This window comes from Amblyomma mixtum, chromosome 3 (assembly GCF_055824585.1).
Source record: "Amblyomma mixtum isolate Tamu chromosome 3, ASM5582458v1, whole genome shotgun sequence".
Classification (NCBI taxonomy): domain Eukaryota; kingdom Metazoa; phylum Arthropoda; class Arachnida; order Ixodida; family Ixodidae; genus Amblyomma; species Amblyomma mixtum.
Window position 1 is genome coordinate 125,909,767 of NC_143014.1, and position 18,340 is coordinate 125,928,106.

The 18,340-nt window shown below is 48.8% G+C and overlaps 1 protein-coding gene across 1 annotated transcript; it reads left to right on the forward strand.

Annotated features, from left to right (window-relative positions):
• Positions 1-2,815: 2,815 nt before the first annotated feature.
• On the forward strand, positions 2,816-14,395 carry LOC149351759 (lactosylceramide 1,3-N-acetyl-beta-D-glucosaminyltransferase A-like). The gene is made up of 5 exons (XM_089575642.1): positions 2,816-3,052; positions 5,294-5,538; positions 6,327-6,555; positions 10,688-10,807; positions 14,348-14,395. Exons 1-5 carry the CDS (start codon positions 2,831-2,833, stop codon positions 14,393-14,395), a joined length of 864 nt encoding a protein of 287 aa, XP_089431768.1. The 5' UTR covers positions 2,816-2,830.
• The last annotated feature ends 3,945 nt before the right edge of the window (positions 14,396-18,340 follow it).

Sequence of the window (18,340 nt, forward strand, 5' to 3'; positions counted from 1 at the left end):
CGTAACCAGATGGTAGCCGAGCTCTTTTGAGCACATCTACGCAGGAAGCCACTGCTGATCGCTGTGGCAGCCCATATTGCCTCAATGCCTCCACCCCCCCCCCCCCCCCCCTCCCTCCCCCCCTCGCCGACCCCCTTCCGAGTTTCGCTGAGTTTAGTGCGTCACGGAACAGAGTGTGAACACTTAGCTGCTTTTCTAATTCTTTGCCATCTTCATTGCCAGTGCCGCTAAGTATAGACCAGAGTCCAGAGCCGCTCCCCGGCGCGGCCATTTTCCGCCGACTGGCTCGCCGCGGTGCGGGCGTTTCTTTGGGGACTGCGGGGCTGCGGCAGCTCCGCGGCCGCGCCTGCATATAGCCGCGCTTCGGGCGCTAGAATAACATTGTCCAGCATACTTCCGCACCGTGGCTGTGTTGCAGGAAGTATTTACGTTATCCAAGGGTGAACATTGATGCGTTTTAATGACATTTAGTTTGGCATTCACGTTAACTGTGTCGGCGCTTAGAACGCACTCGTGCTTATATCGCTACCGTCTTGGAGCTTCAGCGCAAAGAAAACTTTTTGTTCAATATCAAACATTAGGTGTGCGGCTAGCATGCAGTTCCAATTCCCATGTACTCTCAGTCCTTCCTGCCGGCCATAAAGCACCCCCCACAAACAGGGCTTTCTTGTCGCCTGCGTGTTGCGCCAATTTATCGACATATTACCGCTGTGAGCTCAACTGAGTCGCAGCGCCAACAGAAAACAAATTTTGTCATGGTTTATGCAACCTGGTGCATAAAAAGTACTTTCGCTTAATTTGACAAAGCTTGAATACATATGAGCAGCTAATCCAGTTTTCACGAATTCTTAGGTCCGAAGGCGCGTTTGTTTTATTCGGGAGCTCTCAACACGTGTGAGAGCGTTGCGTAGCCGTTTGGCGAAGTATGAAAGAATGTAATGAAATCGCGCATATTTTCCCATGATCAAGGTAGATACCAACAGCAGAAAGATACTACGGTAAACCATTCACCCCCCCCCCCCCCCCCCTCCCCGATTCTTCTGACTTGCGTGCGGAAAGAGCAACTGAAATTGGTCGCGGTCGTGCTAACAATCCTGTGCATGAAATGTGTTTAATGGGAACAAGAGCAAGCTCAGCGAAAGGATGCCGAACACGTACAGCCACCCACAGACTTAACACGAACGACAGAAAGCGTGGCCTGGACTGCCGTCAGCGCCACAGAGCGATGGTCATTGGTGCGAGACAATGCTCTCGGTATGTTTGCGGTGGCTGACGGTAGCTGGTGCGCAGCTCGCTTTGACTGCTTTTCCGCTTGTGTGCCTGATCGCAGCGTGCACAGCGCGGTCGTCGCGGGGGCGTTTTTGCGCTTTTTGCTCGCCGATTAGGCCTCCACGGCACCGGCAATGCTCTTTGCAGTTTTCTTATCGCGGGAACCAGGAATTACGCGCTAAGCTGCCGCGATTCGCACCAGCTATTGTCAGCTACCGTAAACATACCGAGAGCATTATCTCGCACCCGATGACTATCGCTTCATGGCGCTGACAGCAGTCCAGGCCACGCGTTCCGTCATTCGTGTCAAGTCTGTGGGCGCCTGTACTGGTGATCGAAAACACGCGCTTCGTCGGGACAACCTTCAGTCTGCAGCTCGCCTATCTAGTTACTACTCCACTGAGTCAAATCAATACATCTACATTCTGATGCATAAAATTATCACAGATGATAGCGCACGTAAAAGGCGACAACAAACGACACGCCAGCGCAGAAATCTGCTTAGAAGTACCTGCTACCCTGCTAGTCCGTACCCTATTTGGTCGACTACCCTCGGATGTCACGTTAACGAGTAACTGCGGGCAAGATAACTGCAGTACTGTCTGGAAGAGGGAAAATGTGAGTAGTGACGCACAGCACACACCCTCATACGTTAGCTGATGGAGCACAACAACGGCAGAAGCGAACACGTTACACATGCATTCTACGCGCGGCGCCGGCGCGACCCGCAGTCCCTCGGGCCGCGCGCGCCGACCGATGGCGACTGGTGTCGAGTAGGAGCGCGCCCGCAGCTTGCGTGCGAGGGTAAAAGAATCTGGTCTATAGCGGCCTGTTACGCTCTCTTCTGCAGCCACCCGGTTATTCTCCTTACTTTCTTACGTCATATATGACTTCAACGCGCTATTTCTAAACATTCAAAGCCATCCGCCACGTAGTGGCAGCCAAGAGAACTAGAAGCGCTTGTCCCGAATTCCTGGCAATGATCGGCGAGAACCTACTGTGACAACTGCCCTCACAGGCACTCTCAATTTTCAGCTATAAAGCAGTCTACTTATCCTTGCATTCATCACGCTGGCTATTTCATTCCTCCTGGCAGCCCGTCAAGCATCTTTACTTCATTTTTTTTCACGTTTTGTTGTCGGCTCATATTATAGCCATGATATAGAAGCTCTGTGAACGTCTTTTGAGAAACACGTCCTTTAACCTTTGCCCTGAAAGCATTGGAAGGTCATTCAGCGCGTCGCTGCTTCAACCTCAGCTTACAGGTTTCATCTTCTGCCTTCTAAGCGGAGGCAGTTTTACACTGAGCCATCCTGTAGCCTGCGCTCTTGATGAAAGTGTGCAGTGCAGACAAAACGAACTTCCAGCTCACAGGCAGTGCAGATCAGCTCGAAGGATAACACCACAGACACCTCGAAAACAGCCGTGCGCGTCGGTGCAGATGTCCTTACTCTTGAGACGACACGCACGTCTGGGAGTCCGGTACGCCGTGGCCGGCATCTGGACTCTGCTGGCCTTGTGTGCCTTCAACTACCTGCTGGTGCGCGTGTGCGTGAGCGATATGCGCTGGCACGCCCACCAGCGCAACCAGACGCGCCTCGTGGTCGGGCCCGGCGGGTTTCCCGTGCTTCCGCGCTTCCCCTGCCCCCGCCTGCTGCTCATCGTGGTCTGCAGCGCCGTGCGGAACTTCGAGCAGCGCGCCGCCGTGCGAGACACGTGGGCCCGCGACGCAGCCGCCAGGAAGTCGCGTACCTTCTTTCTGCTTGGTCTTCCCGACGACACGGTTGGTTTTTACGGCTCTGGCAGTTAGTTGGACGAGTGGGGGTTTCGCACCGTGCAATGCCACGGGCTTTTATGATGTCAGTGTCACGTGGATAGCGGCGCGATCGCGGCGCACTGCGATCTGAAAACCGCGCCATATATCTGCCTAAAAGCGCCTTAAGTTCTCTATTTTTTGGAGAAAAAGTCTGTCTCGCTATGATCCCTAATATATTTTAGCTGCGATTTGGACTGGTGGAACATTTGAATGAAATACGAGCATGAACAATGCAGCGATCACTGGACGCAGGTAAAAAAAAATCGCAGATGGTTTAGCATGGCTAAGCGCGGAATAACGCGCAGTAGCACTAGTTGCGATGAACACTTAAGGTCCTTACGCGCTAAAGGCATTTGATCTAAAGGCCTTTACCATAAAGGTCTCTTACCTAAAGGCCTACTTTTTCTTCTTCTTCTCTTGCGTATGCTTTTCAATACAAGCTTTTGTGTTCTATGTTCAAATCGACATTTTTGCCTGTTTTATGATCAGTGCTGTTCGTTTTTATTAAACCTCACCGCCTCCCCCCTATGTACTGCCCCTCCCCCCCCCCGGGCCCTTAGGTTATGTAAATAAATAAAAATAAATGCATAAAGGCCTTTACCCGGGAGGCATTTACCATGGAGGCCTTTATAGTAAGGTCTTTCCCTAAAGCCCTTTGACCTAAATACCTTTGAACTAAAGGCCTTTACCCTGAAGGCCTGCACCCAAGTGTACCCTTCACCCTCAGCCCTTGCAGGTGAAGCCCCTGGCAGGTTGCCCACAACCCTGTTTGCAGGTGGGCCACCTGTCTCAAAGCAAGCTTCAGACACATATGTACATGGTCGTCCATTCTTAGTACGAACACGGCTCACCGTGGCCGCGCTCCGCGAAGCGCGTCCGGAGCGGTCGCGCGTCGAAGCGAAGCGACGTAGGTGCAGAAGACTGTGGAGGCGGTGCTTCATGTAGTCTGCTACAGCGCTGGAGTGCTTCGTGTCCCCTGCTGCAATGCGCGAGCACGGTGCAAGAGGCTAAAGCGCTGTACCAAACGACACGAAGCACCGCCTCCAAATTCCTGAGCGCCTGCGTCGCTTCGCTTCGATGCGCGGGCACGGCGGATGCGCTGGCGCTCCGCGGAGCGCGGCCACGGTGAGCCGTGTTCGTGCTAAGAGTGGACGACCCTGTAGTATGCCCGAAATCGGTAAATGCGCCTAGTGGTGCTAATGCACTAAAAAGTTAGCGAGTGAGCAAGATGAGGAGTTTATTTATTTATTTATTTATTTATTTATTTATTTATTTATTTATTTATTTATTTATTTATTTGAGTACGTACGAATTGCCCCACTGGGCATTAGTGTACGGGGGATACCCAAGGTGAAAGGCAAAAGCGCTGGGAACAGATGTGAATTCATTCCAAAGACCCAGCAACAATGCAGCTAAAAACAGTAACAAACACTTGGGAAATTAGGTTCAAGAACGTTAGCACAGATGTAGACGTCTGTCTGTTGAGGATAACAATCAGAACCCAAAGTGAAAAAGTCTTTATTTTCCCTTTCGTGTCAGAAGGGATGGGATAGGTACGGAACCATTTCATTTGTAATTCACGACCTCCATGAAGAGCGGGATCCATAAAAATGTTCTTCTCGATAAATCTTGGCAGTCACCACGCAGTATTAAAGTCTTGAGTTGCTCAAAAAATGGAGTCATGGTGGTTGATTCGTACGCATGTGCGCACCCTTTATGATGCACGAGGCACACAGAAACAGCGAAAGGGACATCAGTTAACAGACGTGAGTGAGAGGGAACGAGAGTGTACTTTCTTAATGCACAACTTGAAATACCGCTTATCAAACTGCTAGCCGCTGGGTTTTTCATTTCAGCGCAGGTTTTTGTACATGGTTCGATCGAAAGTACAAAAACCCTTTACTAACACTGACATGCACCAGCTCTTTTTGAGTCGGTTATTGAGTGTTTTATCGATGAAGCCAGAGGCCAGCCTCTTTAAGATTCTCTTTGAACTCCTTCAGATGATGCGCATTCATTTCGGTCCATGACTACGAAACCGTTATGCTCGGATAGTTCGTAGCAGCGAATGCGCTCGTCGCGAAGCATTTCAGCCGAACTGGCTCTTCCGGGTATTCTGCGTAAAGTTCGTGTCCACAGACTCGATGGATTGCTCGGTGAGAGCGCCGACCGCAAATCCTATGCCGCCTCCTCTCGCCTGTCGCGCAGCCCAGTGGAAGAGTTCTGCAAGAGAGAGTGGCCAACGAGAGCTCCCGCTACGGTGACGTCATCCAGGCAGCCTTCCGCGACTCGTACCGAAACCTGACGCTCAAAACTGTGTTTCTGCTCAAGTGGGCCTACATGCACTGCTCTTCCACCCATTTCGTCATGAAGGCGGACGACGACGTATTCGTCAATGTGAACAGCCTCCTGCGTTTCTTGAGGGCGCACATCAGCTCGGAACGGCGTGCACGGTAAAACACTGGTCGCACCAAAGACTCCTTCGATTATCCTTCTTTTTTTGTTCCCCTGCGCCGGAAATATACCGAGAGGCCACAGTCTGCACAAATTTGTCACGAGCGATCGAACCGTGCGCCCTAGGAGTGTTGACCTATACCGCCGCCTCGTATACTGGATTGAGCTTTTCCAAGCGTGCGAATTAATTCACGAGAAGCACACGTAAGCTGGGGTATGGCTTCGAGTACCAGGCCACTCATAACGCACCAGCCATTGCTCCTTTCGAACGCTCTAGACAAGTATGTGGAGGGTTGTAGCGGACTGCGCTTCTTCACTTGACACCACAAGCATGCTCGGCCGGGATGAGTACACAGCTGGATAAGCGAATCCTCGCAAAAACAGTGTGCGCATGCTTTCCACTCTTCCTTTAAGTACGGCTGGTGCCTGCTGCTCGTATATTTCACCAAAATTCACCACTTTATGCTGTGCACTCGATAAGGCAAGGATCCCATAAAAGGGAAAGAATAAGTCTTAACTAGTCGGTCTACCGCCATAAACATTTCCCGTAGTCCCTTGTAATGACGCCTTGTGGGAAACACCAGAATGCCGTTGACATTATTAGACGCGAAATTTTTCGGCTGGTATGAGGCCGACTCCAGTCTGATGGTGGCTTGCATCATCCAGATCGCAGCTTGTAAGGTAGCCCTAGCTGGTACACTGGTAAGCCACAACAGCGTTTGTAATCACCGTAGTGTCACAGAAATGCGTTCCCGACTAACAGTAGCGCGCAAATGTTCTGGTGCAGGCCATTTCTGGTTGGGAACATACTGAAAGGCCAAGTTACGGCCCGCGAACTGACGCACAGGAACTACCTGCCGCGCTGGGTGTTCGCCAGCGACACGCTGCCGCCGTACGCTTCGGGCGCCGCGTACGTCATGTCCAGGGACGCTGTACGCCCGCTCTTCACAGAATCCTTGGTGACTCCATTTCTCTACGTGGAGGACTTGTTTGTCACTGGCGTCGTGGCTCATAAGGTACGCATTGGAGCGCCTGCACAAAATGCGCCCGTAGCACCGCTTCATAGGGTCTTCGCTAAACTCTTCCCCTTTGTAAGCGTGGCAGCTTTGCAGAAAGTGTATGATTCCCTCCGCGTTCTTTCCCAAGGTCGGCGTCGAGAAGGTCGACACTCCGTGCTTCGTCTGCTGCTGGAACGTGACGGATCCGTGCCACTTCCGAACACTGATCACTGCCCACCGAATGAAGGCCGCCGCCATATTATCCGTGTGGCGTCACGTGCGGAACGCCAGCGCCATCTGCCCGCCTTCCAGCGAGGACAAGGCGTGCCCGCGGTAAAGGCGCGGCAAGAGGACCCACGGAATTGAAGCTGATAGTCGCACAATATCCAATATGAAACGCTGTCCGTAACTATGCATCGTCGCAGCGTCAGAAAAAAAAAATGAAGACAAAAGGTTTTATGCTGCAACATCACTGAAATAAATCACACTCGTTTTTGGCATTCCCGAACCCAACGAAACTAATCCTGCTTGCTTGGTTGCCTGAGCGCGGCGAACCCTGCACGTAACACGGAAATATTGAGATAAACAGTTTGCGCCGCTAAATCTTCTGAGTCATTCCCACTTTGGTGTCATTTTGCTCGGTGTCAAAAGGTTCTTTATTCGCCGGTAAAAGAAAAATGGTTTTGTTTTACTGGCTGTTGCGTCGAGAACCGAAGCTACGCCGTCTTGTGTGCGTGCATTCATGTTTCAAATATACATGCTCAAAGCTGCCCTGTAGCTCATGGAATAATTTTATTGTGCTAGTGGACGAGGAAAACGCCGTCACCATGCGCGGAGTAAGGAGAGCCGGTTATTGAATGTTTTATCGTTGAAGCCAGAGGCCGGCTGTTTTAGGGAAATAATTTCTTCGGATTTCTAGCCAATAAGAAATAGACAGGGTTGGTAAGATTATTAGGTGGAAATGCAAAATATTTAGCCAGTATATTAGAGGCGCAGCAACCTAGACGCATTGAAAGCATAGCAGATCACCAATGAGCGATATTATATCGACAAGACACGAACTTCAATAGCACACAAAAGTAAGGTATCGGTGGAGCAAAGCTAAATCACAAAGAATGCAGGATGGAGACAAAAAAAAGGAGAGGGAAACAAGTACAATGTATTTTCGTGCGAGGGAAAAATGAGCAGCTGAAGCGGGACTAAGTGATGGTGAGTTCATCTATAATGGGTACACATCCCTCTAAAGACATCTGGTTTGACAAAGATGCTTTCATTCTAGAGAGATTAGGATTAATCCAGAAATACAGCTTTTTTTTCAATCAAGGTTACTTCCTGATCTGTTGAAAAGACAATCCCTAATCTTCATCTTGGTACGACCTACACACAAGGTTTCTCTCATGCTGAATCGTAAGAGTCGAGAGCATAGCCTGCGAGAAGTTGGAATTCATTGCGACGAGAAAATGCTCCACTCAGGGAGAGGCCAGAAGACATAGCACATATTGTATTGATTACAGGGGAAAAAAATGCGGAAATGTGGCTCCATCACCACACATTCCAAAACACGCAGCACGCTCACAATACAGGGCTGCTTGTCTTCGGGGTAAAGTCTTGTACTCGTGGTGAACCCGTGGGAGACATATTCAGATATCCCAGCTAAATGTGACCGAGCTTTTAAGAAAGACGAAGTGTCCTAGCCCAACTGAAACGAACTGAGGGTTGTTCAGAGTCACATGGTCTAGTGTGCAGTATTATTTCGTTCCTCGAAGCCAATTTGTTAAGCCTAATTAGCTAACTTTTTATTTATTGCTTTGAGGAACAAAGTTTCAATACAGAAGTTATAAATCGCTTCGAAAAACAGCTGACTGAAACGTTAGCACCAAGGTACCGTTTGCGGAAAGATGCATTTTACCGGCCCTAAACCGTAACTCGCACAATAAAAAAAAAAAGCTTCCACATGACAACGGTGCTACTTCAACGACCTTACACGCGCCGCAGAGAACAAAATTCACTTTCTTCTGGAGTGTTCTCACCGCTGAGCCTTTTCGTGCACACCGGGGCAGAAATGTGAGCCAGTAGCTGTTCACGTGATAGCTTTCTTTGAAAGGCAATAAATAAAGCTACGTAAATCCTACCTTGATGGAAGCAGAGCTGCTAGCTGTTTTTCGAGGCAATCTACACCTTCTTCATTGCAACTTCGTTCCTCAAGCCAACAATTTATAAGTTAGCTAATTAGGCCTAAATAATTAACGTTGAAGAACGAACAAAACACCGCAGACTAAGCCACGTGATCCTGAACAACCCTCATTTGGTTTCACGGGGCTGGGACACTTCGTCTTTTTTAATAGCTTGCTCCCAATTAGCTGGGACACCTGGTCTATGTGTCGCACAAACATTAATGAACTCAGGGAAAAATCCGCGACCCTGCAATCGGATCACTTCCAATGCATCGTAAGCTTAGTAATTTAGATTGGGAGCATTACCTAAGCGCTCCTTTTCTTATTTTCTATGTCAAATACTTTCCACTATTGCGTCTTTCACTCCAAGAAATGTGATATTTATTACATATATATGCTCGAAGCTGATATTCGGCTTTGAGAGGCGCTCTTGTGGAGGCCTCCGAACTACATCAGACCACCTAGGTTTCCACAGTGTGCATCGCACAGCCCACGGGTGTTTTTGCATTTCGCCCCCATCGAAATGCGAGCGCTGCAGCTGGGATTCGATCCCTTCACCTTGGTATCAACAACCGAACTCCAAAGCCACGGATCCACTGCAGCGGTTATTCTATATAATTGCACCGGGATCTGATTTAGCCGTCACATTATCAGCGGACTCTCGTGAACTGCGTAGCTCTACTTTTTTCTGCTTTCGTTCCCGCTTCTGTCGCGTGTTGCGTCTTCTTTGAATGCCCTGCAGCCGTCTATGTGCAAAAGCAGCCGACGCCAGCCTCAAGCTCCGGCATTTCCTCCCACGGACTAGAGAAAAAAAGGAAGCTGTCTCGAACATGTCAGAAGTCTACGAGCTGCAATGTTGACTTAAAATTAGACCGAATTAGCAAAACGAGTAGTAATTAGGGCCTCAGTTGTGTAGTAGGAGGTGAAGGACATCAGAGTCCGCACGTAATTCGGGCCAAGGAGGCGCCGGTCCCGTTTGAAAACAGACATTTCTAGTCTGTGCTCTGCCCGAGCCGTATGAGAATTCACGCACACGAGGAGTGAAGAGCAAAAATCGGAGTGGCAATCTTCCTGCTCGCTTTTCTCTTCGCTTCACTTGGCCTCACAAAGCCTCCCCCAACTCGCTTCATCGAGAGCCGTGCTACCCGTTTCCCATAATCAAATGTCCCTCTCATTTCTTCATTCCTTCACTTGCACCTCTCCACCCAGTTCAGCTTACTATTCTACGTGAAGCACTTGCTACTCCTCGATGAAGGCGGCAGTTCGTTGCGACTTTACAGCACGAATGTTGCTGCATAAGCAGTGATGAAAGACGATTCTGGCGGTGTTCTCGCGCAATACGAGCGTTTAGCGTTCGTACGGAACTTGCAGTTATCTCCGCATTGTTTTCTTTTTCTTTTGCAAGGCATCGGATATTGCTTTCCATTTCCTTTTACATTTTCTGGCTGATACACCAACGTGAACATGCACGCCAGACGCACATACCCAGCAATTACGAACAAAACTATTTTTGAGCGGGAAACCGTTCATGAACGCAATTTTTTCATATGATGGGAGATTTCAATAAACAGCCAATATATACGCATATCACCCGATGTCAGTCTTGCATCTTTTTCCATTAACGTTTTTGCTATCGTCAAAAGCGTTCCCCATTGGTTTTCTATATATGGCAGCCTTGCTACACAGATTTTGCTACATATGAGAAAAATGGACCATTACCTTCAGTATTTCCATAGCAGTACATTACAATTTTCCAATTTTGAAAATTTTTCCCTGAGATGGACGCTACTCTTGGCCGATTGCAGAGGTGCCCCAGCAGACTTATCCTGCATTGCTGAAATTGTCTCTTGCCTGGAATCTCTCTTAGCTTCAGCCAAACGAAAAAAAAACAGTTGAGTAAAATACAGCAATGCAGTGCTGGCGAACACGCAGGAAAAAGGCTCCAGGCAGCTGTGCCACACCCCCCTCCCCGCCAGGTGTCCGGCTTCTCCCAGTTGCACTTCCCCATTGATGGCACATTCTCCAGAGTGCCCACGTCTCAACCCACATGGCCCCTGTGGCTTGAGCTCACCTGGGCAACCTTCTTCATGGCCAGCGTGTGGTCGTCGCGGTTTCCACTTATGACAACAATGCGACGCCGTTTAAAACAGAGCAAATGCAAATGCAAAATATAAATCATGGTGTCTGGAATGCTATTGCTAATGCCGATGCTAATTATAGCCTGCTTATGCCTGTAATTTGCCTGCCATGACGCTTGTTGCTCTGCTTCATTGACCCCTTCCCTCTAATGTGATTCCCGACTTGGGGACCTTAGGCAATGAATAAATGCCGAAATGGTTATGAAGTCCTCTGTACACCTGTAGCAGGAAAATAGGCGCAACGCCTTACCTGGGCATTCTACGAAATGGCGAAGTTGTGTAGGCGAACGGCGCTTTCTTAACTATTTGTCTTTGGGAAATTGAAAAATGCGTCTTGTATGCCGTATTCTTCCCGCGGGAGCACGGGCATACAAAAGTTACAACGCATAAGTTCCCTTCACTGTAGTATTCAACGCGCTGTGCTCAAAATCGGAAAGAGGCAAACAGAATGCAGCCGAGACATTAAGCACAGCGCTGAAGAAATGGCAGGCACTAGCACAACAGTGCGTTTTCAGGACGGGCCCCACCTTCATTTGCTGCCGATGTATACGGCTAGGTGCAACAGCAGGCGTTGCTTGTCCAACGTCCTCGGATAAAAATATTGGAAATTGGAAAATTGTATGACACTCTTATAGAAATATTGAAGGTAATGGTTCATTCTTCTGATATGCAGGAAAATCTTTCTTTTAAAGTGTTCCCATCAATCGCATCGATCAGCTAAGACTGCCATAGAAAACCAAAGTGGAACGCTTTTGACGATAGCGAAAACGTTAATAGAAAAAAAAATGCCAAGATTGCCGTCGGGTGATCTGCGGATATATTGATTGTTATAGTGAAATCTTCCGTTATGTGAAAAAATCGCGTTCATGAACGGTTTCCCGCTCAAAAATACTATTACTCAAAACTGTTGGGTATGGGTGGGAAGAAAAGAGACGCCCAAGCGCAGGTAGCGGGTGGCTAGGCCGACCCAGACCCCATAACCACAGACAGAGCTGCTAGTTTCTGGTTACGACATATTACAACCTCAACAGGAACACCGCCTACCCCGAATAAAGTCCCTCAACTAGCTATCACTTTCGAACGCAAAAAAAAGCGAACGCGGATTAAACAAGAGCGCACCCTGTGTTCTCCGTGCTCGCGCCTCATAGACTCAAAACCAACAAGTTGCTCGTACAATGGCAGTGTCCAAGATAACTTATCTTTTGGGCGGAAGCAGTCCTTTCTGTAGCTGTTCCTTTCGAGCCATATAGTGCCGACCGTGTGCATTGCGACTTTGTTCGTGGGCAATAAGCGGATGTAATTGCGCGCGTTTGTTCCGTGGCCATTGTACTACGCGGTCCGGTTCACGTTATTTTTGCGCGAAGCTTTTCCGAGCTGTGGGATGCGATATGACCATGTTTACGCGCATTATGAGTGTGAAATATTGCTGGTCTTATCCGCGGCATTGCTACATATTCAGTTCCTCCTGTTTTGTGTGAAGCGCTTCTTTTTGTACTGAGGCTTTGTGCACAGAGGCCCAGGACCAGAGTGGAGTGCCATCAAGGATGCTTTCCGTCACCTGCGCAATAGACCTCTGTCGTTATTGCTCATGCGGAATTTTTTTTTGTATTACTTTGACGGGTTTGCCATACTTGCTCGTGCCCTTTCTGTCTTCTGTGATACGCCTCGCTCTCCCCTTAATACCCCTGTATTGTTTTCCACTCGCGATACGAGGAGGTACCCAAAAGAAACCGGACTAAATTTTTGGTCGGCAAAGCTTCTGTGGTACCGCGTTTTGCCACTAGCAGCGCATAGAACGAACATTCCAGAGTCAGTAAGCCGAGTGCCATCGTTGAAGGAGGTCAGACTAGTTTAGGCAGAGTTTTAGAGTGACGACTGTTTTGTGTGAATGTCGTTTTTGCAATGGCTGATTTTCGTGAACAGCGTGCGCCGGTGAAATTTTGATTTTTGCCCGGAAAAAGTTGACTGGAAACTCTTGAAATATTAAGAAAGACGTACAAGGACGATGCTATGGGGAAAACTCAAGTGTTCCTGAATCGAATCCTGAATCAAAGCAACAATCATGCCAATGGAAAACTTCAAATTCACCTCGCCTCAAGAAAGCTCGTCAGGTGAAACCAAACCTCAAAACAATGCTGATTTGTTTTTTCGACGACGTGAGAGGAGTCGTCCATTGAGAATCTGTTCCGCAGGGTCAGACAGTTAGCCAGGCTTTCTACTTGGATGTTTTGAAAAGATTGGGCAACAGTGTGCGGTGGAAGCGGCCAGATTTGTGGCGGTCGGGTGACTGGTTTTTCCATCATGGCAATGCCCCTGCTCACACTTGCTGTCTCTACGACAATTTTGGACCAAAATGGCATGACCCCTATTCCTCAACCCTCATACTCTCCCGACCTTGCTCCGTGCTGCATTCTTTGTTTCCTAGAATGAAAAAATAGGTGAAAGGAAAGCGTTTCGTTGATGTTACTGAGGTGAAGAAAAAAACGACGGAGGCACTGTCAAGCATCACAAAAGATGAATTTAAACAATGTTTTGAAAAATGGAATGAAAGATTCGACAAGCGTATCATTGCAAGTGGGGAATACTTTGAAGGAGATTGAAGGTCTGTGCTTAAAATGTGAACAAATAAGTTCAAACAAAAATAAGTCCGGTTTCTTTTGGGTACCCCCTCGTATATGTCATTCACTCAGCATTAAGTCACGAAGTAAGTTGCCATCTACTATATGTTCACCCTAGTGCATGTACAATTATATGCCCTTGTCACTGCCTGTTACTTGAATCCTCTTATATACTCCCATTCAGCTCAGCTGTTACCAGCCTTTGGTACTGTTGTGCGTCGATCTCGCATTTGTTGCGCCTTCTTTCTAATCTTTAGTGTTTTTTTCTCGCGCTCTTTGTGCTCAGTCGCATTTCCGATTGCGCTTGCCCCACTCCTTTTTTTTTTTATTGGCACTGTTCTCCTCGTATTTGCTTCTTTTCGTAATGCAGTATTTTTGACTGTCTGCTTAATTTCGACTTTCGACCCTCAATCACACCTGTGGAAATCCTGACATTGGCAGTGTGCAGTTCTCCCCCCTCACATACGGTGCTAACATTCGCACCGGGTTACTGGCGTGTCCCGTCCACAAGTGCTCAACTTTGTGTGCGGGCTACATTAATCTTCCGATTGGTGAATAACAGTGTACTGCGCTGGTATTGCATTGTATTGTATTGTATTGTATTGTATTGTATTGTATTGCATTGTATCGTATCGTATTGTATTGTATTGTATTGTATTGTATTGTATTGTATTGTATTGTATTGTATTCAGTCAATGTTGAGGAGCAGCCTAATACAAGTAAAGATTACAGGACGGAGAAGGCAAGCGCCTGTCTTCTCGTTGCTTTTGTCGTTCCCTCTTATTTTTGCTATGCAGCCATTCGGCACCTGTCAAACTTGCCCTATGCAACAATGATAAAGTTTTTCAGACAGACACAGAGTTTTCTACTCTGCTCGCAGGTACTGCCATCTGTGCTGCGCGAGTGCTTTCAGGCTCAGTGGCGGTAGTGTCGATTCTACTCCGAAAAGTGCGGGAGCCGTGTAGAGCCGTGTAGTCCGGGAGCCGGCTGCCGTGGCCCATCGTTCCCACGATATGCCGTCCGAGGCATCGCCTTTCTTCCGCTCCGGCGCCAGCGTGGGTCTCACCGGCGTAGCTTGTACAACTGCCGAGGCTTCGCTCTCGCCTCTGGGCCTGAAGAATTCCTTGCAGAGCTCCCCCTGCATCAGTTCTGAGCAAGCTCGTACGGCGAGGCGAGGCCTGAAAGTTGTGACGGCGATTTGTTCCAATGAGATTGCTGCTGCAAGCGCCTTGTGCTTTGTCACAAAGGGAGAGAAGGCGATCGGCGCAGTCTACCATGTCCTACGCACCGGTCCCCCTCCACCGCATAACAATTTCGTCGGCCGGCAGGTTAACGCGGAGGCTTCAGGTTACAACACACACACGCGCGCGCGCGCGCTGGTATCATTTACCGAGAAAAAAACTCTGCACAGCTGTCGCTTAAAAAAAAAAAAAGGAGCGTTATCGTTCCCGGTTAATGGTTTATTGGTTTATTGGGGTTTAACGTCCCAAAGCGACTCAGGCTGTGAGGGACGCCGTAGTGAAGGGGTCCGGAAATTTAGACCGCCTGGGGTTCTTTAACGTGCACTGACATCGCACAGTACATGGGCCTCTAGAATTTCACCTCCATCGAAACTCAGCCGCCGCGGCCGGTATCGAACCCGCGTCTTTCGGACCGGCAGCCGAGCGCCGTAACCACTGAGCCACCGCGGCAGGGTCGTTCCCGGTTAAGTCGCTTCGCATTACGCTATGAAACCACATCAGGGCATTTTCTGTTTTCTTCGTAATACCTGTCTGCTTCCACCACGAACCCGTCATGTTATACCACGCAGTCCGGGATGCCACGCAGCTCGTATACGTTCAGCACTTTGCACAGGCATCGCCATACAAAATACTTCAGTAAGAACCCCCACGGGGCATTTTTTTTTTCGTTTTGTTTTGTTTTTCTCCATGCAGCAGAGACAACACGAGAGAGCGGATGATTTCTTGCGCTGAAAATTCCAGCGCGCAGCTTGTTTGCGCCCAGCATTCCCGGACGACTGCTCGACCGCTCACGCAACGTTTTCTCTGCGCTTCCCTTGAGTTCCAGCAGAGAGAGTCGCTCTGCCATAGGACAGTGCGTTAGCCCGCAGGCTTACAGACTCCCGTCGGCATGAGTGCCCTTCCAGCGAGTGCCGGCCGGAAGCAGCCCAGTGAACGCGCGCCCAGACGCGCTGCAGCTGCAATTCAGCCACGGGAAGGCCTCATGTGCGGCGCGCGTCCAAGGACTGCGCTTCATGCGCAGCTGCGCACACCCGGGCTCGTTGCTATAGCCTCCGCTGCTCGCCGGCGGCCTGCTCTGCACTCGTAGTACAGGCGACCCTGTTTCTGGCCTCTTTCCTTTTAAAGTTCCTGCAGAAAGCAGCTGAGTGGGCCGCATGAGGGGACGCCTAGAAAAATGAATGAGCTTAGAAGAGCAACTGCCATTAGAGGGGTGAACTTGCCGAGTTCTCCACTCAGGACGATATACCTGAGAGCATGCGCTTACGAAACGAGGCAAAAATCGACGCACTGTCTTTGTCTCGTCATTGTGCCGTACTATTCGTAAGTTCTGCAGGCTAGCTGGTGTGTCTGGGGGGTGCACAGTCCGGCTCGTGTAGCACTTCCATTGCTCCGTGTCTTTCTGGAGGAGGATTTCATCCTCTGCCGCTCATGCACTGTCGGGACCAAAAGTGGTCGGCACCACTCGGTTAGGCTTCGTTGCTGCGTCGTTTTCCGGCAGCACCTGCTGTCGAGACAAGAGAGGCAGTGAGCGCTTTTATCTAGAGGCATACCAATTCGCTCGTTTCTATCCTTGGCGCTCCTACTCGGCGGGAAGAACGAAAGACTTTAATTACTGTACGGCCCAGAGGCAAACCATGTGAAGAATGGTACTATCGCAGTTTTTAGAGCTATAGCCACTTTTTCTAAAGCATTACTAGTCCCATTGCGAGATAAGCCGGCGGCGTGCGTGTGTGTTCTGTCCTCGCAGATGGCACATAAAATCCCAGCGATGGCAAGAAAAATAGGGTGACGTAATCAAGCGGCCCTATGACGCACACAGCAAGCCTGGCACAGCCCCTTTAGGCAATCCTATACACGTCGTTCATCTATATATACTCCCCATTTCTCGACTTCCATGTGGTGCCATTCATGTGGTGACATTCGTACCAAAACTGCGACGCTACTGTTTGTTGTGCAGCGTTCCGGGTGGTGTCATGCGATTTCTCGCTGCATATAGCTTACATGTGCTAATAAAGTTGTAGCCTAGCTTGCGACAGGGATTCGAACCGACAAAATGTGTACCTTCAGTTGCATGCCTTCCCAAACTTACGTATCAGAATGGTCATGGAAGCGTAGTCGTACATCTTTCCGGCTGGTGTTTTACGCGCGCGCAGTGTGTGTGGGTGGGGTGTATGGATATGTGTCAGTGCACCCAGGGACAGTAATACTTTCGCATTCACACATGTAAGCAGCCTCAAGTGTCTCTGCGGATTTTTTTGTTTGCTGTTAATTTTATTTGCGGTTGGAAAGTAATGGAGTAATCATTTTAAAGAGGAAATATTTTGACAAAGCAGAAGAAAATGTGCCTCCGGTGGACACCGAATCCGCGACCTGCGCATTTCGCGTGCAGGGCTCTACCAACTCAGCTACGACGCACCGGATGCGACATGCAGAGATCAAGGGTTCAGCTTCCACAGGCGGCATGTTTTCTTCTTTTGCCTTGTCAAAATAGCTTCGGTCTAAAATTATTACTCAATTACTTTCCTTCCGCAAATAAAACTAACACAAAAAATACGCAGAGAAGTTTAAATTTACATTTTTTTTCCTTTTTACATTTATATTTTACATTTCTTTATTTACAGTACCGCTGTATTTTTTACGAAAGGAGTAATAGCTCATTTCCATCCACCCAAGCGTAGCCATACGGCTATATACAAAGGAAAGCTATAAAGCCTTCTCAGAAACATCGTAGTTCAGTTTTGTACATTTAATTTTTTATTTGATTTTTATATCCACCTTGCTAAGGTCTTGGAAACAAGATCGCCTTATCAATAAATAAAGAAGACTGCTTACGCGTGGGAATGCGAAAGCACGCGCGCATAACATCACCCGGAACTCTGTAAGACGGACGATTGCATCATAATACGTAAGTCTGGGAAGGCATACAATTGAATGTGCGCATGTCGTCGGTTCGAATGTCTGTCCGAAGCTAGCCTCCAGCTTGACTAGCACATGTATGCTATACGCAATGAGAAATCGTATGACATCACCCGGAACGCTGTGCGGCCAACGGTTGCGTCACAATTTTCATACGAATGAAGTCGGGAAAACTGGCGCCGCACGGAGGTCGGCCAGTGATGAGTATAGTAGATAGACGAACGACATGTGTACGATTCTCTGAAGTGGCTATGCTCGGCTTACTGTGTACGGCCGCTTGACGTCACCCGAATTTCGCTTGCCATCGCTGGTATTTTCTGTACCATCTGCGAGTACACACGCACACACGCACGCCGGCTTTTCTCGTAACGGGACTCGTAATGCTTTCGGATTAAAAGTGCAATAGTACCATTCTGCACATACGTTTGCCTCTGTGGCGTACAGTGGAGGGCACGGTCGTCCTGGAGGAGCAGCTCACGTTTATATTCCGAGTTTGTGCGGCCACTGTCTCCGTGGGGGCCTGGACTAGAAAAGAAAAGCCATGAGCGACCCACACTGCTCTCATCGAGAAGTCTTACAGAACAGAGTTTATTCTTCTTCTTACATTCCTTTCCATGAGAAAATAAACGTAACAAAAAAAAGTGTACTGGTAACTTTCTTCTGTATGCTTTCAACAGTTTCAGTGGCTGTTGGCTTCTTTCGTACACTGTAAGAAA

Bases quoted from the DNA above. Each gene is read 5' to 3' on its own strand.
- LOC149351759 (XM_089575642.1), top strand. From the start codon at position 2,831: ATGCGCTGGCACGCCCACCAGCGCAACCAGACGCGCCTCGTGGTCGGG. The intron at 5,539-6,326 runs GTAAAACACTGG...GTTCTGGTGCAG, and splicing joins AGCTCGGAACGGCGTGCACG to GCCATTTCTGGTTGGGAACA. The intron at 10,808-14,347 runs GTGTGGTCGTCG...CTCTGCTCGCAG, and splicing joins CAACCTTCTTCATGGCCAGC to GTACTGCCATCTGTGCTGCG.